Here is a 23389-nt window from a genome sequence, read left to right on the forward strand (position 1 = left end):
GGGGATGAAGCACTGACCAGACGGAGAGTTTAGAATCTGGAACAGAAAGAGACCCATCAGATTTGTGGCGCTGCACGGCAGAACTCTTGAGCCGAGGTCGCCTCCTCTCCCATATGAATTGTGAGACTAATGAATGTTTCTTGTCCCAGTGATTGGTGGGAGGAGGTAGGGGTTGCACAGAGGACAAGAAGGTCACTCACGACAAAATGTCCATCTCAATAACAGAGACAAGGGTCCGCAGTGAGTGAGGAACATGAAACCATCTTTCTTGGTCCATCTCGATACAGCTCAAAATGCCTTTAATGCATATCTGCCTCTTCTAATACCTGCAAAGACTTGATGTCACTTGAGACAGCAGCGTGGGCAACTAGGGAACCTGTTGCTCAATTCAACGTGACAAGGTTTTCTACACTTGAGTAGAGGTAATGTGTGCTCCTCTCCTTCTGTGATTGCAGGCAGTTGGAAATGGTGTAGTGTTTAGTTTAATCAATACCAGTGCTCTTTTCAGACAGCTGCATCTGCTCGAAGCATTGCACTTCATTAATCCCAGTGGGAAACCGTACCATTACTGCAGCAAAGCAAAGACGTTGAACAATGATGTGCAATACAATACTTACCAATAAGACAATACTCATCGACTAATAGCTAGACTAAGAGACTAATGGCTCAATAATGAGAGGACTTTACTGTTCATCTAGACATTCAACGTTCTGAATTAGACCATTTAAAGAGGATGAAAGGTGTGAGGGTGTTTGTATTGGTTTTTGGTCCTTTGGGAGGAAGTAGAGTCCAGTCTGCTGTCAAGGGGACTCCAAGGTACTTGTACTTTTCTACCAACTCCACCTCCTCTCGCAGAATGATGATGGGATCAAGAGCAGTCCTTGTTCTCCTGAAGTCTATGACCATCTCTTTGGTTTTGGTCATGTTCAGGAGCATGTGGTTTCTCTGCACCACTCAGCAAAACTGGTCACCAGGTCCCTGTACTCCACCTCCTCTGGGCAGGGGAGGAGCGAGGTCTGGAATTGTGAGGGAGGGAGAAGCAGGCGTCAGGTCACTGGTAATCCAAGGGTGATTGTTTGGGAAACACCGCACTCTTTGGGTGGGGACGGTGGTGTTCACGAAGAAGGTGATGTAGTCTGTGATACAGTCTTTCTTGCTGTCGATGTCCTCCCCCATGAGGCTCGCAGACATCCCTGTAAACTAATACGTTTTAAAACAACGAATATTACGTGACTCTTCTCGTACACTGGGCATGCGGGTGTAAACAGGAAGTAGATTGGTTGCTTGGTTAAAAAAATACGACAGAGTAATAAAGTAGTCTTTAATAACGTGCTTGAGACTTAAGATCTTCTCTAAAATCTTCCTCTATGAACTCAGACAGACACTTTTCGTGGAAAGTTTTAGAAGTTTTATTTTTCAGACTTGGTTACAACGCTGCAGGTCTTGCTCTATCTCTCTCTCACACACATCAAATTTACTTTAAATGAACACTTACACATAAAAGTTTTCCATAAATGTGGTCAACACACGTTTTCACACGTGACTTCAGACGTCTCCGCAGGTCTGATAACGCCGTTATACAGCATCCCACCACAGAAATGGTCCGTTAAGTTGTATGACGTGCAGGAGAGGCAGGCCCACCCTGCAGACAAACCAATGCTCAGGCCAAACGCATACATGCATTTGTTTTTGTACCTTTACCTGTCATCACATCAGGACTAAACTAATTCATATTCACACGCATTCATATGCCTAGGGCATAGCCTCGGGAGCAATTTTGGGTAAAGTGTCTTGCCCAAGGGCACATCGACATGGACTGGAGGACCTGGGGATTAAAGTGCCTCTGAGCCACAGCAGGACATCCATTGGCAGGACTGTCAACGAATATTATTTGGACAATTTAAAAATGTAATTGAATTGAAAGCAGGCGTAGTAAATCCACACCTGCTTTTAGTGAACACTGATTTCATCCTTCTGTATCTCTAAGCCCCAAAACAACCAATTAACAAAGTAGTGGTGAAGCCAGGTGTCCACTGTCCCTAACATGAAGTACATCTGTTGTTTTCTGATGATTACTGATGCAGCACATGAAGCTCACAGAAGCTTGACCTTCGTCGTTGGACTGTCAAGCCTGATTGAGTAGTGCCTCTGGCTGTTGTAACCATTTCAAAGCAGTTCCAGTGCTGATATTAACTGGAGTGCTCACATTCCCTCTGTTACCAGGCTGAGGAGTCAAGACAATAGAAAGTGACCGTAATCTATTATTTCAGGAGTGAGTGGTGGATTTCTGTTTCAAATACTCCAAATCTTAATTCTGTTCACACAAAGAAAGAAATCAAATGAAGCCACAGTGATGGCCTGTATGACATCGTACCAGCTGCATTTCTGCAGCGTTTGATCTATCAGAGCGGTAGAGGTGGCCGATACGACCTAAAAGCTAGTTCACAGTATTTTGGGGGTTTTGCGGACACAGTATGTTATCGCAACGATACAAAATGAAAAGAGATACTCGCCTCAAAACATTACTCCACCAATTTTCACTCAAGTGACAATACAAGGGAACGTATCTTAAAAAAGAACCAATATTTGTTTATTTGATCCAAATAAGAATGAAAATGAGGTTTAGACGTACATGGAGGAGGAGCCTGCGCCTGTTGTTTTAAGTTGTCAGTCAACTGTGTTGCTGATCAATCTGGATTTTTATTTTCACCTCTTTCACCGCAGCCAAAATGTGATTTACATTACAATCAAAAGAATTGACATCTTTGAAGACACCCAAAGCTGACATAACCTTTTCCATCTTCACCCACATGAAGACAGAGTTTGAAGATACGCAGCATATACGCTGTTGGACAAGTACCGTACAAAAGACACAAGCAGCACCAAGCGGCTGAAGCCAAGAGATTTGGTGTGTCGACAGTGAAAATGATCTGCTGAGGGCTGACAGCAGCGCCTCTGACCTGTTACCAAAACCTGTGTGCTCTTAACCAAAGTGTTTACTACAGGAAAGACGGTAACGTAAAGTCCATGTAGAGGCCGAACGCTATGACGGTGATGAAACCCGTATCGTACCGAGGGGACAATGCTGACTCGACATATGAAATGGATTGACTCAGCCAACTGGCTTGGTTGTGTATTCATGCCTGTGGAGTTATATTCTTTGTTGTACTCAAGGGGTACGATGCAGCCTCACTTTGTGTTGATCAGACAGTGATGGTGAATTCAGAGTGAAGTGCAGTGGCTCATTACTTTCTGGGATCTTGAAGACAATGGTCCTGTGTTCTCCTCTTTGCTCAACTACATGTACTGCAGCTTGATCAGCAGTAGAGGTTGTACCAGTGTGCAAAAGTAGTGTAGCCAGCTTCACTCGCACTGAGCTGTCATTAGAGCAGCCAACAGACACGAGTCCCGCGCCTTCCATGTCCATCACCATCACCTACCTCCAGCACGGTTAGTTAGGTGAAAACCAGCTTTGTTAAGCTTACAGCCTGCCGTGCTGTTGCTGTCTCTACAGTTGCACTGTTGAGGCCTCTAGCTGGGACGTTTAGGGGGCAGCCCTAAGTTGAACTAACTTTGGACGTTTGGAAGAAACACAGTCGCCCTTTCTTGCTGTGAGGAAACTCACACAACGTGCTCATCATTGTTTCACAGCACAACTTTGGCTGTAAATGATAATAATAAGTGTTTTATTTAACATGTGGAGCGATGTCAGTATTATGGGGCCGCTGCATCACAGCGCCCCGAGCAGTTAGGAGTCTGGTGCCTTGCTCAAGGGCACATTGGCAGTGCACTGGAGGTGAACCTACTTGAACCAGATACCCTCCGGTTCCCAAGCCAAGTCCCTACATATGAACTGAGCCACTACTGCCTGACCCATTGTCTCTTTTTTAACTCAAAGTTACATAAATATTGAAAATGAATATTGTAACACAGTGGTATTTGTCTCATGATGATCAAGGTTTATTTTTGTTGCATCACTGTGTTCTTCTCTTGATATCTGATGTTTGCACCATGGAAACGTTCCATGAGTTATTCCTGATTTAAAGGAATATTACATGAAATGGATTTGACTTCAGTGCAGATCTGGATGTAGAAGGCTGTCTAACTATCTGATTAATAGTGCAGTGGTGGAGCTGATGTCTTCACATGTGAGTCCTTGAGTGGACTGTCATCAGTCCTGCTACTGTCTCTTATCAAACACAGTTTAAGCTGTTCTGACTCTCTGCTATTGACAGAAGAACCTGAAGGAATCCATCCTGGGCAGCTTTTTTCACCTCTGTTTCCTCAAAGTTGGTCTGCTTTAAGTATTTGACAACAGCTGAAGGTTAAGAAGATTGGCAAAATTGAAAGATTACTTCGTGCTCGCTCTCGGCTCTGCTGCCTTATCCTCACTAATAACAGCCTATGGCGTGAGAGAGAAGAAAAAACGCAGGCTTCTGACACATTTCTGCAATGTCATCTGACTGAGTGGCAGAAACAATTAACATGGGAGGGAGGGTGGTGGGGGAGGGGACAGATAAGCTGTCGGGTGTCATATTCTCCTTTTCCTCTGAGGTCTGGTGGCCTTCCTTAGTCACCGTCACTGATAAACTCTTTAGCTGCTAAATGCTTCACTGTGTTCTTCAGCTAGTCTTTAACTGATCAACAACACGATGAGAGCGCTGAGACTGAAGCAAGCAGTAACACAGTGAGCTGAAAGACAACACGCTCTGTAGAACTGCAGTCTGCTGACGGGTACTTGTGGGTTTGTAGTTAAAAGCAAACCATCGCTTATTTAAAAATGTTGAGCGGAGTAGTAACAGTAGCTTCACAGACTGAATCCCAGATATCCTCAATCAGAGGTGCTGTGGTGACGGGCTTCTATACGATGAGCTCAGAGAGAGAGAGAGAGAGAGAGAGAGAGAGAGAGAGAGAGAGAGAGAGAGTAATGGAGCATGTGTGAGAGCAAGAGAGAGGGTACATCCCACGTCTCCTGTTAGATATGTCCTCTATCCTTGCTCCTTGTTCTGCTCCGTTTTAACGGCCGACACGCCCCCTCACTGTTCATCAGTCATGTGAGTGGACGCTGCAGCTGATGGACTGATCTGATTTTCCTCAACATCACTGAAGTTTCACCGGAGTGAAGACAGATCAGTGTATCACTCTCACGTATTTACATCTGATTTGTTTTCTGATTCACCATCTGGTAAAATGTGTTAGTTAAAAGTTCAAACAATAAAAGAATCATAATACACTTTATTCATTTTTTAGAAAGATTTGTCTTTTTATGATCTGGTACAACTTTTATTATGGATACAATGATGTCTGTCATTTCCATTCAGTAACGTGAGGCTGATCATTCCTGAGCCTCGCGTTTTATACGAGTTCCATTATTCAAATTTTCCCCCAAACATTTAGCCTAATACATACGTTCCAATACAAAGAAATACATTATCATATTCTGGGTTATTTAATAATGACGTGACGATCAGAATATCAGTAAATTGAGGCGTAAATAATGAATAAATAAGACAAACGCATTCCGCTGGTAAAAATCTGTCCTGCACTTATAACCAACAGAACATATAAATATAAATACCACAGTATAAATATATAAGAATAAATACCACAGTCTGAGTATATAAATACTCAATGCAGTTTGCGGTAACCGGCTACAGAGAGAAAACACCTCTACTGGCAGTGATAATAACTGTCTTTATGAGTATTAGTACAGTGATAATAACTGTCTTTATTAGTATCGGTACAGTGATAATAACTGTGTCTTTATTAGTATCAGTACAGTGATAATAACTGTCTTTATTAGTATCAGTACAGTGATAATAACTGTCTTTATGAGTATCAGTACAGTTATGATAACTGTGTCTTTATTAGTATCAATACAGTGATAATAACTGTCTTTATTAGTATCAGTACAGTGATTATAACTGTCATTATTAGTATCAGTACAATGATAACAACTCTGTCTTCATTAGTATCAGTACAGTGATAATAACTGTCTTTATTAGTATCAGTACAGTGATAATAACTGTCTTTATTAGTATCAATACAGTGAGAATAACTGTGTCTTTATTAGTATTAGTGCAGTGATGATAACTGTGTCTTTATTAGTATCAATACAGTGATAATAACTGTGTCTTTATTAGTATTAGTACAGTGATAATAACTGTCTGTATTAGTAAAGTGATAATAACTGTGTCTTTATTAGTATTAGTACAGTGATGATAACTGTGTCTTTATTAGTATCAGTACAGTGATAATAACTGTGTCTTTATTAGTATCAGTACAGTGATAATTACGGTGTCTTTATTAGTATCAGTACAGTGATAATAACTGTGTCTTTATTAGTATCAGTACAGTGATAATAACTGTGTCTTTATTAGTATCAGTACAGTGATAATAACTGTGTCTTTATTAGTATCAGTACAGTGATGATAACTGCGTCTTTATTAGTATCAGTACAGTGATAATAACTGTGTCTTTATTAGTATCAGTACAGTGATAATAACTGTCTGTATTAGTATCAGTACAGTGATAATAACTGTGTCTTTATTAGTACCAGTACAGTGATGATAACTGTGTCTTTATTAGTATCAGTACAGTGATTATAACTGTGTCTTTATTAGTATCAGTACAATGATAATAAATGTCTTTATTAGTATCAGTACAGTGATAATAACTGTCTTTATTAGTATCAGTACAGTGATAATAACTGTGTTTTTATTAGTATCAGTACAGTGATGATAACTGTGTCTTTATTAGTATCAGTACAATGATAATAACTGTCTTTATTAGTATCAGTACAGTGATAATAACTGTCTTTATTAGTATCAGTACAGTGATAATAACTGTGTTTTTATTAGTATTACTACAGTTATAATAACTGTCTTTATTAGTATTAGTACAGTGATGATAACTGTCTTTATTAGTATCAGTACAGTGATTATAACTGTGTCTTTATTAGTATTAGTACAGTGATGATAACTGTCTTTATTAGTATCAGTACAATGATAATAACTGTGTCTTTATTAGTATCAGTACAGTGATAATAACTGTCTTTATTAGTATCAGTACAGTGATGATAATTGTGTCTTTATTCGTATTAGTACAGTGATGATAACTGTGTCCGTATTAGTATCAGTACAGTGATTATTACTGTGTCTTTATTAGTATTAGTACATTGATAATAACTGTCTTTATTAGTATCAGTACAGTGATGATAACTTCCCTTATTAGTGTCAGTACAGTTATAATAACTGTCTTTATTAGTATCAGTACAGTGATGATAACTGTGTCTTTATTAGTATCAGTACAGTGATAATAACTGTGTCTTTATTAGTATCAGTACAGTGATAATAACTGTCTTTATTAGTATTAGTACAGTGATGATAACTGTGTCTTTATTAGTATCAGTACAGTGATTATAACTGTGTCTGTATTAGTATCAGTACAGTGATAATAACTGTCGTTATTAGTATCAGTACAGTGATGATAACTGTGTCTTTATTAGTAGAAGTACAGTGATAATAACTGTGTCTTTATTAGTATCAGTACAGTGATAATAACTGTCTTTATTAGTATTAGTACAGTGATGATAACTGTGTCTTTATTAGTATCAGTACAGTGATTATAACTGTGTCTGTATTAGTATCAGTACAGTGATAATAACTGTCGTTATTAGTATCAGTACAGTGATTATAACTGTGTCTGTATTAGTATCAGTACAGTGATAATAACTGTGTCTTTATTAGTATCAGTACAGTGATAATAACTGTCTGTATTAGTATCAGTACAGTGATAATAACTGTGTCTTTATTAGTACCAGTACAGTGATGATAACTGTGTCTTTATTAGTATCAGTACAGTGATTATACCTGTGTCTTTATTAGTATCAGTACAGTGATAATAAATGTCTTTATTAGTATCAGTACAGTGATAATAACTGTCTTTATTAGTATCAGTACAGTGATAATAACTGTGTTTTTATTAGTATCAGTACAGTGATGATAACTGTGTCTTTATTATTATCAGTACAATGATAATAACTGTCTTTATTAGTATCAGTACAGTGATAATAACTGTCTTTATTAGTATCAGTACAGTGATAATAACTGTGTTTTTATTAGTATTACTACAGTTATAATAACTGTCTTTATTAGTATTAGTACAGTGATTATAACTGTGTCGTTATTAGTATTAGTACAGTGATGATAACTGTCTTTATTAGTATCAGTACAATGATAATAACTGTGTCTTTATTAGTATCAGTACAGTGATAATAACTGTCTTTATTAGTATCAGTACAGTGATGATAACTGTCTTTATTCGTATTAGTACAGTGATGATAACTGTGTCCGTATTAGTATCAGTACAGTGATTATTACTGTGTCTTTATTAGTATTAGTACATTGATAATAACTGTCTTTATTAGTATCAGTACAGTGATGATAACTTCCTTTATTAGTATCAGTACAGTTATAATAACTGTCTTTATTAGTATCAGTACAGTGATGATAACTGTGTCTTTATTAGTATTAGTACAGTGATGATAACTGTCTTTATTAGTATCAGTACAGTGATACTAACTGTGTTTTTATTAGTATTAGTACAGTTATAATAACTGTCTTTAGTAGTATCAGTACAGTGATTATAACTGTGTCTGTATTAGTATCAGTACAGTGATAATAACTGTCTTTATTATTATTAGTACAGTGATGATAACTGTGTCCGTATTAGTATCAGTACAGTGATTATTACTGTGTCTTTATTAGTATTAGTACATTGATAATAACTGTCTTTATTAGTATCAGTACAGTGATGATAACTTCCTTTATTAGTATCAGTACAGTTATAATAACTGTCTTTATTAGTATCAGTACAGTGATGATAACTGTGTCTTTATTAGTATTAGTACAGTGATGATAACTGTCTTTATTAGTATCAGTACAGTGATACTAACTGTGTTTTTATTAGTATTAGTACAGTTATAATAACTGTCTTTAGTAGTATCAGTACAGTGATTATAACTGTGTCTGTATTAGTATCAGTACAGTGATAATAACTGTCTTTATTATTATCAGTACAATGATATTAACTGTGTCTTTATTAGTATCAGTACAGTGATAATAACTGTCTTTATTAGTATCAGTACAGTGATAATAACTGTGTTTTTATTAGTATCAGTACAGTGATGATAACTGTCTTTATTAGTATCAGTACAATGATAATAACTGTCTTTATTAGTATCAGTACAGTGATAATAACTGTCTTTATTAGTATCAGTACAGTGATAATAACTGTGTTTTTATTAGTATTACTACAGTTATAATAACTGTCTTTATTAGTATTAGTACAGTGATGATAACTGTCTTTATTAGTATCAGTACAGTGATTATAACTGTGTCTTTATTAGTATTAGTACAGTGATGATAACTGTCTTTATTAGTATCAGTACAATGATAATAACTGTGTCTTTATTAGTATCAGTACAGTGATAATAACTGTCTTTATTAGTATCAGTACAGTGATGATAATTGTGTCTTTATTCGTATTAGTACAGTGATGATAACTGTGTCCGTATTAGTATCAGTACAGTGATTATTACTGTGTCTTTATGAGTATTAGTACATTGATAATAACTGTCTTTATTAGTATCAGTACAGTGATGATAACTTCCCTTATTAGTGTCAGTACAGTTATAATAACTGTCTTTATTAGTATCAGTACAGTGATGATAACTGTGTCTTTATTAGTAGAAGTACAGTGATAATAACTGTGTCTTTATTAGTATCAGTACAGTGATAATAACTGTCTTTATTAGTATTAGTACAGTGATGATAACTGTGTCTTTATTAGTATCAGTACAGTGATTATAACTGTGTCTGTATTAGTATCAGTACAGTGATAATAACTGTCGTTATTAGTATCAGTACAGTGATGATAACTGTGTCTTTATTAGTAGAAGTACAGTGATAATAACTGTGTCTTTATTAGTATCAGTACAGTGATAATAACTGTCTTTATTAGTATTAGTACAGTGATGATAACTGTGTCTTTATTAGTATCAGTACAGTGATTATAACTGTGTCTGTATTAGTATCAGTACAGTGATAATAACTGTCGTTATTAGTATCAGTACAGTGATTATAACTGTGTCTGTATTAGTATCAGTACAGTGATAATAACTGTCTTTATTAGTATCAGTACAGTGATAATAACTGTGTCTTTATTAGTATCAGTACAGTGATAATAACTGTGTCTTTATTAGTATCAGTACAGTGATGATAACTGCGTCTTTATTAGTATCAGTACAAAGATAATAACTGTCTTTATTAGTATCAGTACATTGATAATAACTGTCTTTATTAGTATCAGTACAGTGATTATAACTGTGTCTGTATTAGTATCAGTACAGTGATAATAACTGTGTCTTTATTCGTAGAAGTACAGTGATAATAACTGTGTCTTTATTAGTATCAGTACAGTGATAATAACTGTCTTTATTAGTATCAGTACAGTGATGATAACTCTGTCTTTATTAGTATGAGTGCAGTGATTATAACTGTGTCTGTATTAGTATCAGTACAGTGATAATAACTGTCGTTATTAGTATCAGTACAGTGATTATAACTGTGTCTGTATTAGTATCAGTACAGTGATAATAACTGTGTCTTTATTAGTATCAGTACAGTGATAATAACTGTCTGTATTAGTATCAGTACAGTGATAATAACTGTGTCTTTATTAGTACCAGTACAGTGATGATAACTGTGTCTTTATTAGTATCAGTACAGTGATTATAACTGTGTCTTTATTAGTATCAGTACAATGATAATAAATGTCTTTATTAGTATCAGTACAGTGATAATAACTGTCTTTATTAGTATCAGTACAGTGATAATAACTGTGTTTTTATTAGTATCAGTACAGTGATGATAACTGTGTCTTTATTAGTATCAGTACAATGATAATAACTGTCTTTATTAGTATCAGTACAGTGATAATAACTGTCTTTATTAGTATCAGTACAGTGATAATAACTGTGTTTTTATTAGTATTACTACAGTTATAATAACTGTCTTTATTAGTATTAGTACAGTGATGATAACTGTCTTTATTAGTATCAGTACAGTGATTATAACTGTGTCTTTATTAGTATCAGTACAATGATAATAACTGTGTCTTTATTAGTATCAGTACAGTGATAATAACTGTCTTTATTAGTATCAGTACAGTGATGATAATTGTGTCTTTATTCGTATTAGTACAGTGATGATAACTGTGTCCGTATTAGTATCAGTACAGTGATTATTACTGTGTCTTTATGAGTATTAGTACATTGATAATAACTGTCTTTATTAGTATCAGTACAGTGATGATAACTTCCCTTATTAGTGTCAGTACAGTTAAAATAACTGTCTTTATTAGTATCAGTACAGTGATGATAACTGTGTCTTTATTAGTAGAAGTACAGTGATAATAACTGTGTCTTTATTAGTATCAGTACAGTGATAATAACTGTCTTTATTAGTATTAGTACAGTGATGATAACTGTGTCTTTATTAGTATCAGTACAGTGATTATAACTGTGTCTGTATTAGTATCAGTACAGTGATAATAACTGTCGTTATTAGTATCAGTACAGTGATGATAACTGTGTCTTTATTAGTAGAAGTACAGTGATAATAACTGTGTCTTTATTAGTATCAGTACAGTGATAATAACTGTCTTTATTAGTATTAGTACAGTGATGATAACTGTGTCTTTATTAGTATCAGTACAGTGATTATAACTGTGTCTGTATTAGTATCAGTACAGTGATAATAACTGTGTCTTTATTAGTATCAGTACAGTGATAATAACTGTCTGTATTAGTATCAGTACAGTGATAATAACTGTGTCTTTATTAGTACCAGTACAGTGATGATAACTGTGTCTTTATTAGTATCAGTACAGTGATTATAACTGTGTCTTTATTAGTATCAGTACAGTGATAATAAATGTCTTTATTAGTATCAGTACAGTGATAATAACTGTCTTTATTAGTATCAGTACAGTGATAATAACTGTGTTTTTATTAGTATCAGTACAGTGATGATAACTGTGTCTTTATTAGTATCAGTACAGTGATAATAACTGTCTTTATTAGTATCAGTACAGTGATAATAACTGTCTTTATTAGTATCAGTACAGTGATAATAACTGTGTTTTTATTAGTATTACTACAGTTATAATAACTGTCTTTATTAGTATTAGTACAGTGATTATAACTGTGTCGTTATTAGTATTAGTACAGTGATGATAACTGTCTTTATTAGTATCAGTACAATGATAATAACTGTGTCTTTATTAGTATCAGTACAGTGATAATAACTGTCTTTATTAGTATCAGTACAGTGATGATAACTGTGTCTTTATTCGTATTAGTACAGTGATGATAACTGTGTCCGTATTAGTATCAGTACAGTGATTATTACTGTGTCTTTATTAGTATTAGTACATTGATAATAACTGTCTTTATTAGTATCAGTACAGTGATGATAACTTCCTTTATTAGTATCAGTACAGTTATAATAACTGTCTTTATTAGTATCAGTACAGTGATGATAACTGTGTCTTTATTAGTATTAGTACAGTGATGATAACTGTCTTTATTAGTATCAGTACAGTGATACTAACTGTGTTTTTATTAGTATTAGTACAGTTATAATAACTGTCTTTAGTAGTATCAGTACAGTGATTATAACTGTGTCTGTATTAGTATCAGTACAGTGATAATAACTGTCTTTATTATTATCAGTACAATGATATTAACTGTGTCTTTATTAGTATCAGTACAGTGATAATAACTGTCTTTATTAGTATCAGTACAGTGATAATAACTGTGTTTTTATTAGTATCAGTACAGTGATGATAACTGTGTCTTTATTAGTATCAGTACAATGATAATAACTGTCTTTATTAGTATCAGTACAGTGATAATAACTGTCTTTATTAGTATCAGTACAGTGATAATAACTGTGTTTTTATTAGTATTACTACAGTTATAATAACTGTCTTTATTAGTATTAGTACAGTGATGATAACTGTCTTTATTAGTATCAGTACAGTGATTATAACTGTGTCTTTATTAGTATTAGTACAGTGATGATAACTGTCTTTATTAGTATCAGTACAATGATAATAACTGTGTCTTTATTAGTATCAGTACAGTGATAATAACTGTCTTTATTAGTATCAGTACAGTGATGATAATTGTGTCTTTATTCGTATTAGTACAGTGATGATAACTGTGTCCGTATTAGTATCAGTACAGTGATTATTACTGTGTCTTTATTAGTATTAGTACATTGATAATAACTGTCTTTATTAGTATCAGTACAGTGATGATAACTTCCCTTATTAGTGTCAGTACAGTTATAATAACTGTCTTTATTAGTATCAGTACAGTGATGATAACTGTGTCTTTATTAGTAGAAGTACAGTGATAATAACTGTGTCTTTATTAGTATCAGTACAGTGATAATAACTGTCTTTATTAGTATTAGTACAGTGATGATAACTGTGTCTTTATTAGTATCAGTACAGTGATTATAACTGTGTCTGTATTAGTATCAGTACAGTGATAATAACTGTCGTTATTAGTATCAGTACAGTGATGATAACTGTGTCTTTATTAGTAGAAGTACAGTGATAATAACTGTGTCTTTATTAGTATCAGTACAGTGATAATAACTGTCTTTATTAGTATTAGTACAGTGATGATAACTGTGTCTTTATTAGTATCAGTACAGTGATTATAACTGTGTCTGTATTAGTATCAGTACAGTGATAATAACTGTCGTTATTAGTATCAGTACAGTGATTATAACTGTGTCTGTATTAGTATCAGTACAGTGATAATAACTGTGTCTTTATTAGTATCAGTACAGTGATAATAACTGTCTGTATTAGTATCAGTACAGTGATAATAACTGTGTCTTTATTAGTACCAGTACAGTGATGATAACTGTGTCTTTATTAGTATCAGTACAGTGATTATAACTGTGTCTTTATTAGTATCAGTACAGTGATAATAAATGTCTTTATTAGTATCAGTACAGTGATAATAACTGTCTTTATTAGTATCAGTACAGTGATAATAACTGTGTTTTTATTAGTATCAGTACAGTGATGATAACTGTGTCTTTATTAGTATCAGTACAATGATAATAACTGTCTTTATTAGTATCAGTACAGTGATAATAACTGTCTTTATTAGTATCAGTACAGTGATAATAACTGTGTTTTTATTAGTATTACTACAGTTATAATAACTGTCTTTATTAGTATTAGTACAGTGATTATAACTGTGTCGTTATTAGTATTAGTACAGTGATGATAACTGTCTTTATTAGTATCAGTACAATGATAATAACTGTGTCTTTATTAGTATCAGTACAGTGATAATAACTGTCTTTATTAGTATCAGTACAGTGATGATAACTGTGTCTTTATTCGTATTAGTACAGTGATGATAACTGTGTCCGTATTAGTATCAGTACAGTGATTATTACTGTGTCTTTATTAGTATTAGTACATTGATAATAACTGTCTTTATTAGTATCAGTACAGTGATGATAACTTCCTTTATTAGTATCAGTACAGTTATAATAACTGTCTTTATTAGTATCAGTACAGTGATGATAACTGTGTCTTTATTAGTATTAGTACAGTGATGATAACTGTCTTTATTAGTATCAGTACAGTGATACTAACTGTGTTTTTATTAGTATTAGTACAGTTATAATAACTGTCTTTAGTAGTATCAGTACAGTGATTATAACTGTGTCTGTATTAGTATCAGTACAGTGATAATAACTGTGTCTTTATTAGTATCAGTACAGTGATAACTGTGTCTTTATTAGTATCAGTACAGTGATAATAACTGTCTTTATTAGTATCAGTACAGTGATTATAACTGTCTTTATTAGTATCAGTACTGATAATAACTGTGTCTTTATTAGTATCATTACAGTTATAATAACTGTCTGTATTAGTATCAGTACAATGATAATAACTGTGTCTTTATTAGTATTAGTACAGTGATTATAACTGTGTCTTTATTAGTATCAGTACAGTGATAATAACTGTGTCTTTATTAGTTTCAGTACAGTGATAATAACTGTGTCTTTATTAGTATCAGTACAGTGATAACTTTGTCTTTATTAGTATCAGTACAGTGATAATAACTGTCTTTATTAGTATCAGTACAGTGATTATAACTGTGTCTTTATTAGTATCAGTACAATGATAATAACTGTGTCTTTATTAGTATCAGTACAGTGATTATAACTGTGTCTTTATTAGTATTAGTACAGTTATAATAACTGTTTTTGTTAGTATCAGTACAGTGATAATAACTGTGTCTTTATTAGTATCAGTACAGTGATAATAACTGTCTTTATTATTATCAGTACAATGATATTAACTGTGTCTTTATTAGTATCAGTACAATGATAATAACTGTGTCTTTATTAGTATCAGTACAGTGATTATAACTGTGTCTTTATTAGTATCATTACAGTGATAATAACTGTGTCTTTATTCGTGTCAGTACAATGATGATCACTGTGTCTTTATTAGTATCAGTACAGTGATAATAACTGTCTTTATTATTATCAGTACAATGATATTAACTGTGTCTTTATTAGTATCAGTACAATGATAATAACTGTGTCTTTATTAGTATCAGTACAGTGATTATAACTGTGTCTTTATTAGTATCATTACAGTGATAATAACTGTGTCTTTATTCGTGTCAGTACAATGATGATCACTGTGTCTTTATTAGTATCATTACAGTGATAATAACTGTGTCTTTATTCTTGTCAGTACAATGATGATCACTGTGTCTTTATTAGTATCATTACAGTGATAATAACTGTGTTTTTATTAGTATCAGTACAATGATGATAACTGTGTCTTTATTAGTATCAGTACAGTTATAATAACTGTGTCTTTATTAGTATCAGTACAGTGATAATAACTGTCTTTATTAGTATCAGTACAATGATAATAACTGTGTCTTTATTAGTATCAGTACAGTGATTATAACTGTGTCTTTATTAGTTTCAGTACAATGATAATAACTGTGTCTTTATTAGTATCATTACAGTGATAATAACTGTGTCTTTATTAGTATCACTACAGTTATAATAACTGTCTTTATTAGTATCAGTACAGTGATAATAACTGTGTCTACATTAGTATCAGTACAATAAGGTCTCTCCAGCTGTTGATCCGATGGATAGCTGATCCAGATGTGATCAGCCGTCATCAGAAACAGACGTCGCTTCACGTGACACTCAGAGGAAAGGAGGTTACATTCTTCTTAAAATCTATTTCCTCGTTTCCCTCTCATCTAAAAGATGAAAGTGAGGACAACATGGATGCAATCAATAGACTTGGGATGAGCCCAGAGAGTTGTGGCCATGTTGTCTGGCTACTTCCTATCCCTTCTCTACATCTTCCAGTTTTGTGTTGCTATCAGTTTGGATGGTTGTGCACCTGTGGCTGTCTATACACCGCCGTGCTAGCTATTCTTTCCACCGTCATACTTAAAACACTGTGAATTTTACTCCAGTAAACAATGACTAGTCCAGTCTGCCACCTTATCAGGACTATCCCAGACCTCTCTCCTGGACTGCGCTGCTGCTGTGGTCCAAGGCGGTGTCACCGTCAGCCTTCAGAGGGTTTGTGGAGCTTTAGCCAGGAATGTGTTCTTTAGCTCTGAATCAATCCACAATCATCATCAATTGCTTGAGGACTAACATTACTGGTTCATGTCAACAAGCTTATCAACATGGGGTGACAGTGTGGCCTGGATGTGATAATTAGCGAGGAAGCTAATGTTAGCTTGTTGGGTTTTTGTTGTTGTTGTTGTTTTGTTTTTTTTAAGCAGAATGCTAAGAGGAAAAAAGAGTTTATTGGCCAAGTATGCGTGCACACACAAGGAATTTGACTGTTTTCTTCATCTCTGTCGATATACTTACACAGAAATAGAGATAACAGCTAGGAACAAGGACAACAAAGCTGGACAAATACAGGCAAGAAATAGACAGGACTGTGAACAAATAGGTGTGTATATTAATATAAAATAATCAATACTATAAAAATAAAATGTCTATATGCGAGTCAAGTGCTCTGCGAGTTGTAAACAAATAGTGCAAGATAGTGTAAAGATGTTTATATACTGTATATACATGCTCTCAGATGCTTGTTTAAAGGAGATGTACTTATGACTGCTGGTGACTAGTAGTTCTCTTGAATACCTATGTTGAATGCACTTATTGTAAGCTGCTAAATGACTGTAATGTAATGTACTTCTATATGTAGGATTTACATTGAGCAGTGGATAGTTTGATGTTAGAGGGTTATTGAGAGCGTATGACTGATTTAAGTATTCATCCAAGTGACGACCTGCAGGAAGAACAGGTTCAGTTTAGTTTTATTAGTCATTTTTATTTTTATTTAAAGTGAGTTATTTGTATTAGTTTCAGTAGTCATATGTAGGTTAACGGTACAATAGAATGTGTTGGACAAGAACACAGTTCAGCTCAGCAATTAGAGCGTTTGTCATAATATATAATAAGATTTACATTTGTTTAGAGGGAAGATTGAGACGTCTCCTTAAACTAGAGATTCTGTGGATTCCATAGCTCCATGGTTAACACTTGGTGTCCGTCGTCTTTATGCACGCCCCCTGTTTGCCTACAGATAAGCAAAGGAAGGTTTGATTGGTAACTGCCCATGGCTTTCTCGTACAAAGCAGTAACCATAACATTTAAATATAATTAAATCTCATGTTTCCCGTAGTCATACGTTGCAGTAAAATGAAATTGAAGCAGTAGTTTTCCAGGCAGAACACCAGTTACCACCCCCCCAAAAAAATGGGGGGAAAAAAATGGTGCAAAGAAGCCCTGAAACGCTCCTAGTCCGAGGCTGGGTGCCCCCTCACTGGATCAGTCTGGTGCTCCTCTGCTGCTAAGATAACCCCAGCTATGTGCACAGGGGCTGCAGACGTGAGCTTGTTCACTTGGACTTTGCTATTCCATCGGTCTTAATCATGAGGGTATTGGCTCAGATATTAAACTGGCAAGATAAAAGAGAGCAGTGATAAAAATACGTGGATGGATGGAAGCCAAGAGAAGGTAATTTAGAGAGAAGTCACTTTGAACTTTAGCTTCATCTTACAGTGGGAAGGATGAAAGTCACCATGAAGCAGGGTACAGGGTTTGAGTACCATTATTGTGATATTTGCATATGTAAACACCAACCAGTCTCTTTTACAAAAAAAAAAATCATGGCGGCTGAATGTTTTCTCAATGAATGCCAGTATCTCAACATGCCAATGAAAAGCAATTATAGGTCCAGTATTTCATAATGTGATTCCAATATCGCTTACACAACAGTATTATTGCAGTAAAAGCGATAAGAGATTCAGGTAAAGGAAAGGAGAAATACAGTGAGATAGAATCAGACTCCTACACAGACACACAGAGTCTCTGCTGTATCTGGCCTGACAGCTGCTCCACCAGCTGTGTGTGTGTGTGTGTGTGTGTGTGTGTGTGTGTGTGTGTGTGTGTGTGTGTGTGTGTGTGTGTGTGTGTGTTCATACATTCATTCCTATCATGGGGGATGATGTACGGTGTTTGCATTTAAAGGTGTAAGATGTGGCCACATGTAGTGCTGGGCGGTAAAAATCAATATCACGTTATTTTAAAAAAATCTGGTGATTTCACAAGATCACACCAGCCAAAGCAGGCCAATGGCTCCTTTCCTATTTCCTACCGTCCTTGCTGGGACCACATCCATCCTTGACCTCGGCGTTCTTTTTAAGTTTTGTGACTGCGTCTTGCTCGGTTGTGACTATCGCCTTGACAAGATCTGTCCTCAGACCGATAGACAAAGTACTCACAACCGCCTGCGGTAGTTTCCCCTTCAGTGCCCGGTATCAAGGAGCACATTGTGCCATGATGACTCACACACAGACCACAACTGTCATAAAAACATGTTTGTACCTTTTGTTTTCTATTGTCTGGACTTGTGTTTTTGGTGTTGTGTACCTAAACCATCCTGGATAACAAAGTGACTGAACTGAATGTTGGTGTCCAGGCTTACATGAGGTGTGGTCTTCCCTCCATTCTTTAAAGCACATCATACAAAAGTATCAACTAAACTTGATGCTTTCATTGACAGCTGAGAACACCTTAGCTCACCTAACACATACATGTAGTGCCGTTGATCAAGAGGCAGGCAGGGGGATCTGAACATTCCTGGGTGTTTAAGGGAAAGGTGCTCCATGTTGCTCTTAATCTGAATGAATCAGTCTCTTTTGAAACTGGCCCCTATGCTGTTTGAAAATGTAAAGACCACCGGCGATAGAACTGGCAGGCTTTTACATTCAATTCATTGTGTTGTAAGATCAGCTGCAGAGCACTTTGTCTTCTTTTAGTGCCAACACTGGTAGCAGGTCAGTCTGTAGACTTGGTTTGGAGACCGGTAGGGTTGCAGGTCTCTTATCGTTCTCATCTCTCCACATTGATGCCTCTCTATAAATGTCTGGAATGAAGAAAATAAATAGTATGTAGCTTTGGCCTGATGTGTATGACTAATAGACCTTTACAATGTTCAAAAAGAAATAGTAAACTTGCTCATCGTTAGCCATGCCAGTGGCAGCAAAGCTGATGGCATTCCCACAGCCTCAGCTTAACATCACAACATGTTAGCATGATGGTGCTAAGCTCAAAGCACCGCTGTGTCTCTGCTCTATGGCTCTTGTTAATTGATCATCTAATGTTAAACGAGATCAGTTGAAGCGTGGTTTGGTAAACACCGTTGTCTTTGTCTTTCTTCATCTTCTCTCATGCAGGTTGTGGTGTGATGAGCACCATGGACCCCCTCCTCTGCATCACTCTACTGTTCCTGCATAAACTCCTTCCTTCCCTATTGGCCCACTGAAGAGACTTCAACCAAAACTACGCCGACATGCAACGTTCTCACTATACCAAAAAAACAACAGAAAAACAAGCAGCAGTCAGTGCCCACCAGGAGAGAAAGGGTCACATTAAACAAATCACTGCAGGGAGCGCAAGCAATGCAAAACGGATGGAGATCGGCAGAAAAGACTAAGAAGCGTGACGAGAGGGACGCGTCTCGGACCTGAAGCGGAGACGGAAGCTAAGCGCCTGTTGGCCGAGCAGAGGGTGGAGAGGAGCGACGTGCTGCCGGTGAATGATCGGACCATCACTGCTGATCCAGCGTGGCTACATGAAGCACTGCCTTCAGGCTACTCAGCACCTGCTTCATGCATGGCCCTCCTCAAACATTCCACTCTCATTTCTTTTGCAGCATTTCCACTGTGAATTCCGTTCACGTGACAACACAAATCACTTCAGTGTGAGTCCTTCAGTGTGAAAACATGTGACTCCTTGTTTTTCTTTGAAAGGCACGATTTGATCAGCATGATCATTGACGTGTTTCTTCTGTAGCCATGTGACGCATTATGCAGAACTACCATTCATCCAGTGTGTTAGTCTGACGTACGCCATGTCCACCCCCCAAACGCACACTTACTTTGTTCTCATAGCTGTGTTCTATAATGTAAACGACAAGTTGATATATTTTGATTAAGATAAGGCACATCTTACCATTGTTGTTGTTAATCACCTCCAATAATGTTTATTTTTATTAAATATGTGGTGATCAAAGTGAGACATTTCATTTTTATGAGACAAAGTGATTTATTGGCAACAGTTGAGCTGAAGGTCTGTTGAATCTGTGTATCGTTCTTTCTTTGGTTCGTTTGTTTTCTGTTTATCGATTTTAAAATCAGAACAAAAAGAAAAAGAACAATCATCAGTGGTTTGTTTTCTCCATGAGCACATTCTGCTGGTTGTGTTGTGAGCTGCGTACAGTAAGAAGGGTTCAAATGTGCAGAAACTCCCTCTGTACATGGTTAATGGTCTTATTCTTTTACACTGTTCTAGTCTTCTGAACTCTCAAAGCTGTTTAACACGACACGTCATCATTCACCCATTCACACACTGATGACAGGAGCAGGAAGGAGCCACCTGTCCATCAGGACTCTAACATTCAGAACACATTCACACGCCGCAGGAACAGCTACGGGAGCAATCTGGGGTTGAGTGTCTTGCCCGAGGACACGTGGACGTGGACCAGCTGAGCCGGGGATCGAACAACCGATTGCAGGACGACCCTGGAGGTTGGGTCGTTTCTCATAGAATCGCTGGAGGAGCATTGATCAAGCACCGGTGTCTCCCATTAATTATGCCCACAACAGATTCATAATGAACCAACACTATTTGTTCCACTTCCCAGCAGACCGGGTCTGCAGACGGAGCTCAGCTGCCGTATTGATGTTTCCAAGTCCACCAGCTCGAGGGGTGGCGGTGGATCGGCTCTGACCGTCTCGGCGAGGTGTGCTGTAAAGGGCAAGGTCAGCCCCTGCCATCAGTGTGTGAATGGGTGAATTTTGACATGCAGCCAAGTTAAAAGTGCTTTGAGTGGTCGGAAGACTAGAAAGGCGCTATATATATAAATGCACGTCCATTTACCAAATGACCCTGACTCCAGAGAGTCTGACTCATTCTTCCCTCTGATGTCTCTTTATCTTCCCCATGTATCTTTAAGTCCTTGTAGCCTATTCATCACAATATCATCCACCATGCTCAATAACTGCAGAATGTCACCATGTCTGTAAAGAACATGTGCACCGAGTCCTCGTGACGTCACCCATTGGTTTGTGGATAGTAGTTTTGCAGCCTCAAGTTTTGCATTTTGGTCCTAGACCATATTGTTTTTTTGTAACCAGTGAACGGAAAAGGCCATATTTGAACTGAGGAGGAGTGACCTGTCAATCACAGCAAGCCCCGCCCCTAAAGCATCCCCTGCTTTATGGCCTGTTTGATCTAAATGAACATAATATACTAAATGTATTGAAGAAGACTTGAAACTAGAGATTGAGACCATAAACTCATGTTTACAATGCTTATTATTATTATTTATTATTCTATTATTTAGAGTCATTTTCTCATAGACTTCCATACAATCAGACTTATTTTTGCAACCAGAGGAGTCGCCCCCTGCTGGAGTGTAGAGAGAATGCAGGTTACTTCTGCATTGCCTGGTTGCCGCCTGGTCTCAACCCGAGCTGCGTTCTGCTTCCCTACATTTCAGGTCGAGGAGAAAATAAACCTCTGCTCTGTGTGTTTTTATCAATTCATTTTTTTCCTTTTTCCATTCTGGTATTAAAACCTAAAAACAAAAAACAGCACAGTTTATTGTTTTACTGATTTAGGTGTGAAAAGGACAAAAAGATCAAAGAAGGAATGATACACTTACACTGATGATATTGTTTTTGTAATAAAAGGTAGATTTCAAAAGAGCTGCATGTCGATGGTGTTCTTTCAGTGCAGAGTGTTTGTCACAATAGTTAATGACTTAATGACATCAGTGCTCTTTACTGCCACTAACTAAACAGCAGCTTTGTGTCCATGCATGGACAGCACCACTCCATGCTGAGGTCATCTGCACGAGTACTAGTCCTCTCCTCTCACCAGCATCTCGACGTTTCCACAGGAAAAGGTCCCTCAAATATAGTTCATGAATATTCATCAATCTTAATATTTGGATGATATCTGACCTTTAATGCTACAAACGCACCAATGTTTCCATTTATATCAAAATATCCAAGTGGAACGTGCAAATTTACATGAAATGTGCTGACCACATTCATCTTGCTCAGCAAAATGTAATAACAACATGTGATAACATGTAATAACAACATGTGATAACAACATGTGATAACAACATGTGATAACAACATGTAATAACAACATGTGATAACATGTGATAACAACATGTGATAACAACATGTGATAACATGTGATAACAACATGTGATAACAACATGTGATAACATGTAATAACAACATGTGATAACAACATGTGATAACAACATGTGATAACAACATGTGATAACATGTAATAACAACATGTGATAACAACATGTGATAACATGTAATAACAACATGTGATAACAACATGTGATAACATGTGATAACAACATGTGATAACAACATGTGATAACAACATGTGATAACATGTGATAACAACATATGATAACAACATGTAATAACAACATGTGATAACAACATGTGATAACATGTGATAACAACATGTGATAACAACATGTAATAACAACATGATAACAACATGTAATAACATGTGATAACAACATGTAATAACAACATGATAACAACATGTAATAACAACATGATAACAACATGTGATAACAACATGTGATAACATGTGATAACAACATGTAATAA

At 35.9% G+C, this 23389-nt stretch overlaps 1 protein-coding gene across 1 annotated transcript in view; it reads left to right on the forward strand.

Moving 5' to 3' along the window:
- Positions 1-22411, forward strand: part of vstm2b (V-set and transmembrane domain containing 2B) — a 29068-nt gene extending 6657 nt beyond the window's left edge. The window contains exon 5 of the mRNA XM_068710674.1: positions 19910-22411. Coding sequence (XP_068566775.1) covers positions 19910-19998 — 89 coding nt within the window. The 3' untranslated portion in view covers positions 19999-22411. The remainder of the gene's footprint in view (positions 1-19909) is intronic.
- The last annotated feature ends 978 nt before the right edge of the window (positions 22412-23389 follow it).

This window comes from Cebidichthys violaceus, unplaced genomic scaffold (assembly GCF_023349555.1).
Source record: "Cebidichthys violaceus isolate CVI_PGR_0920_01 unplaced genomic scaffold, fCebVio1.0.p SCAF_16, whole genome shotgun sequence".
Taxonomy (NCBI): Eukaryota; Metazoa; Chordata; class Actinopteri; order Perciformes; family Stichaeidae; genus Cebidichthys; species Cebidichthys violaceus.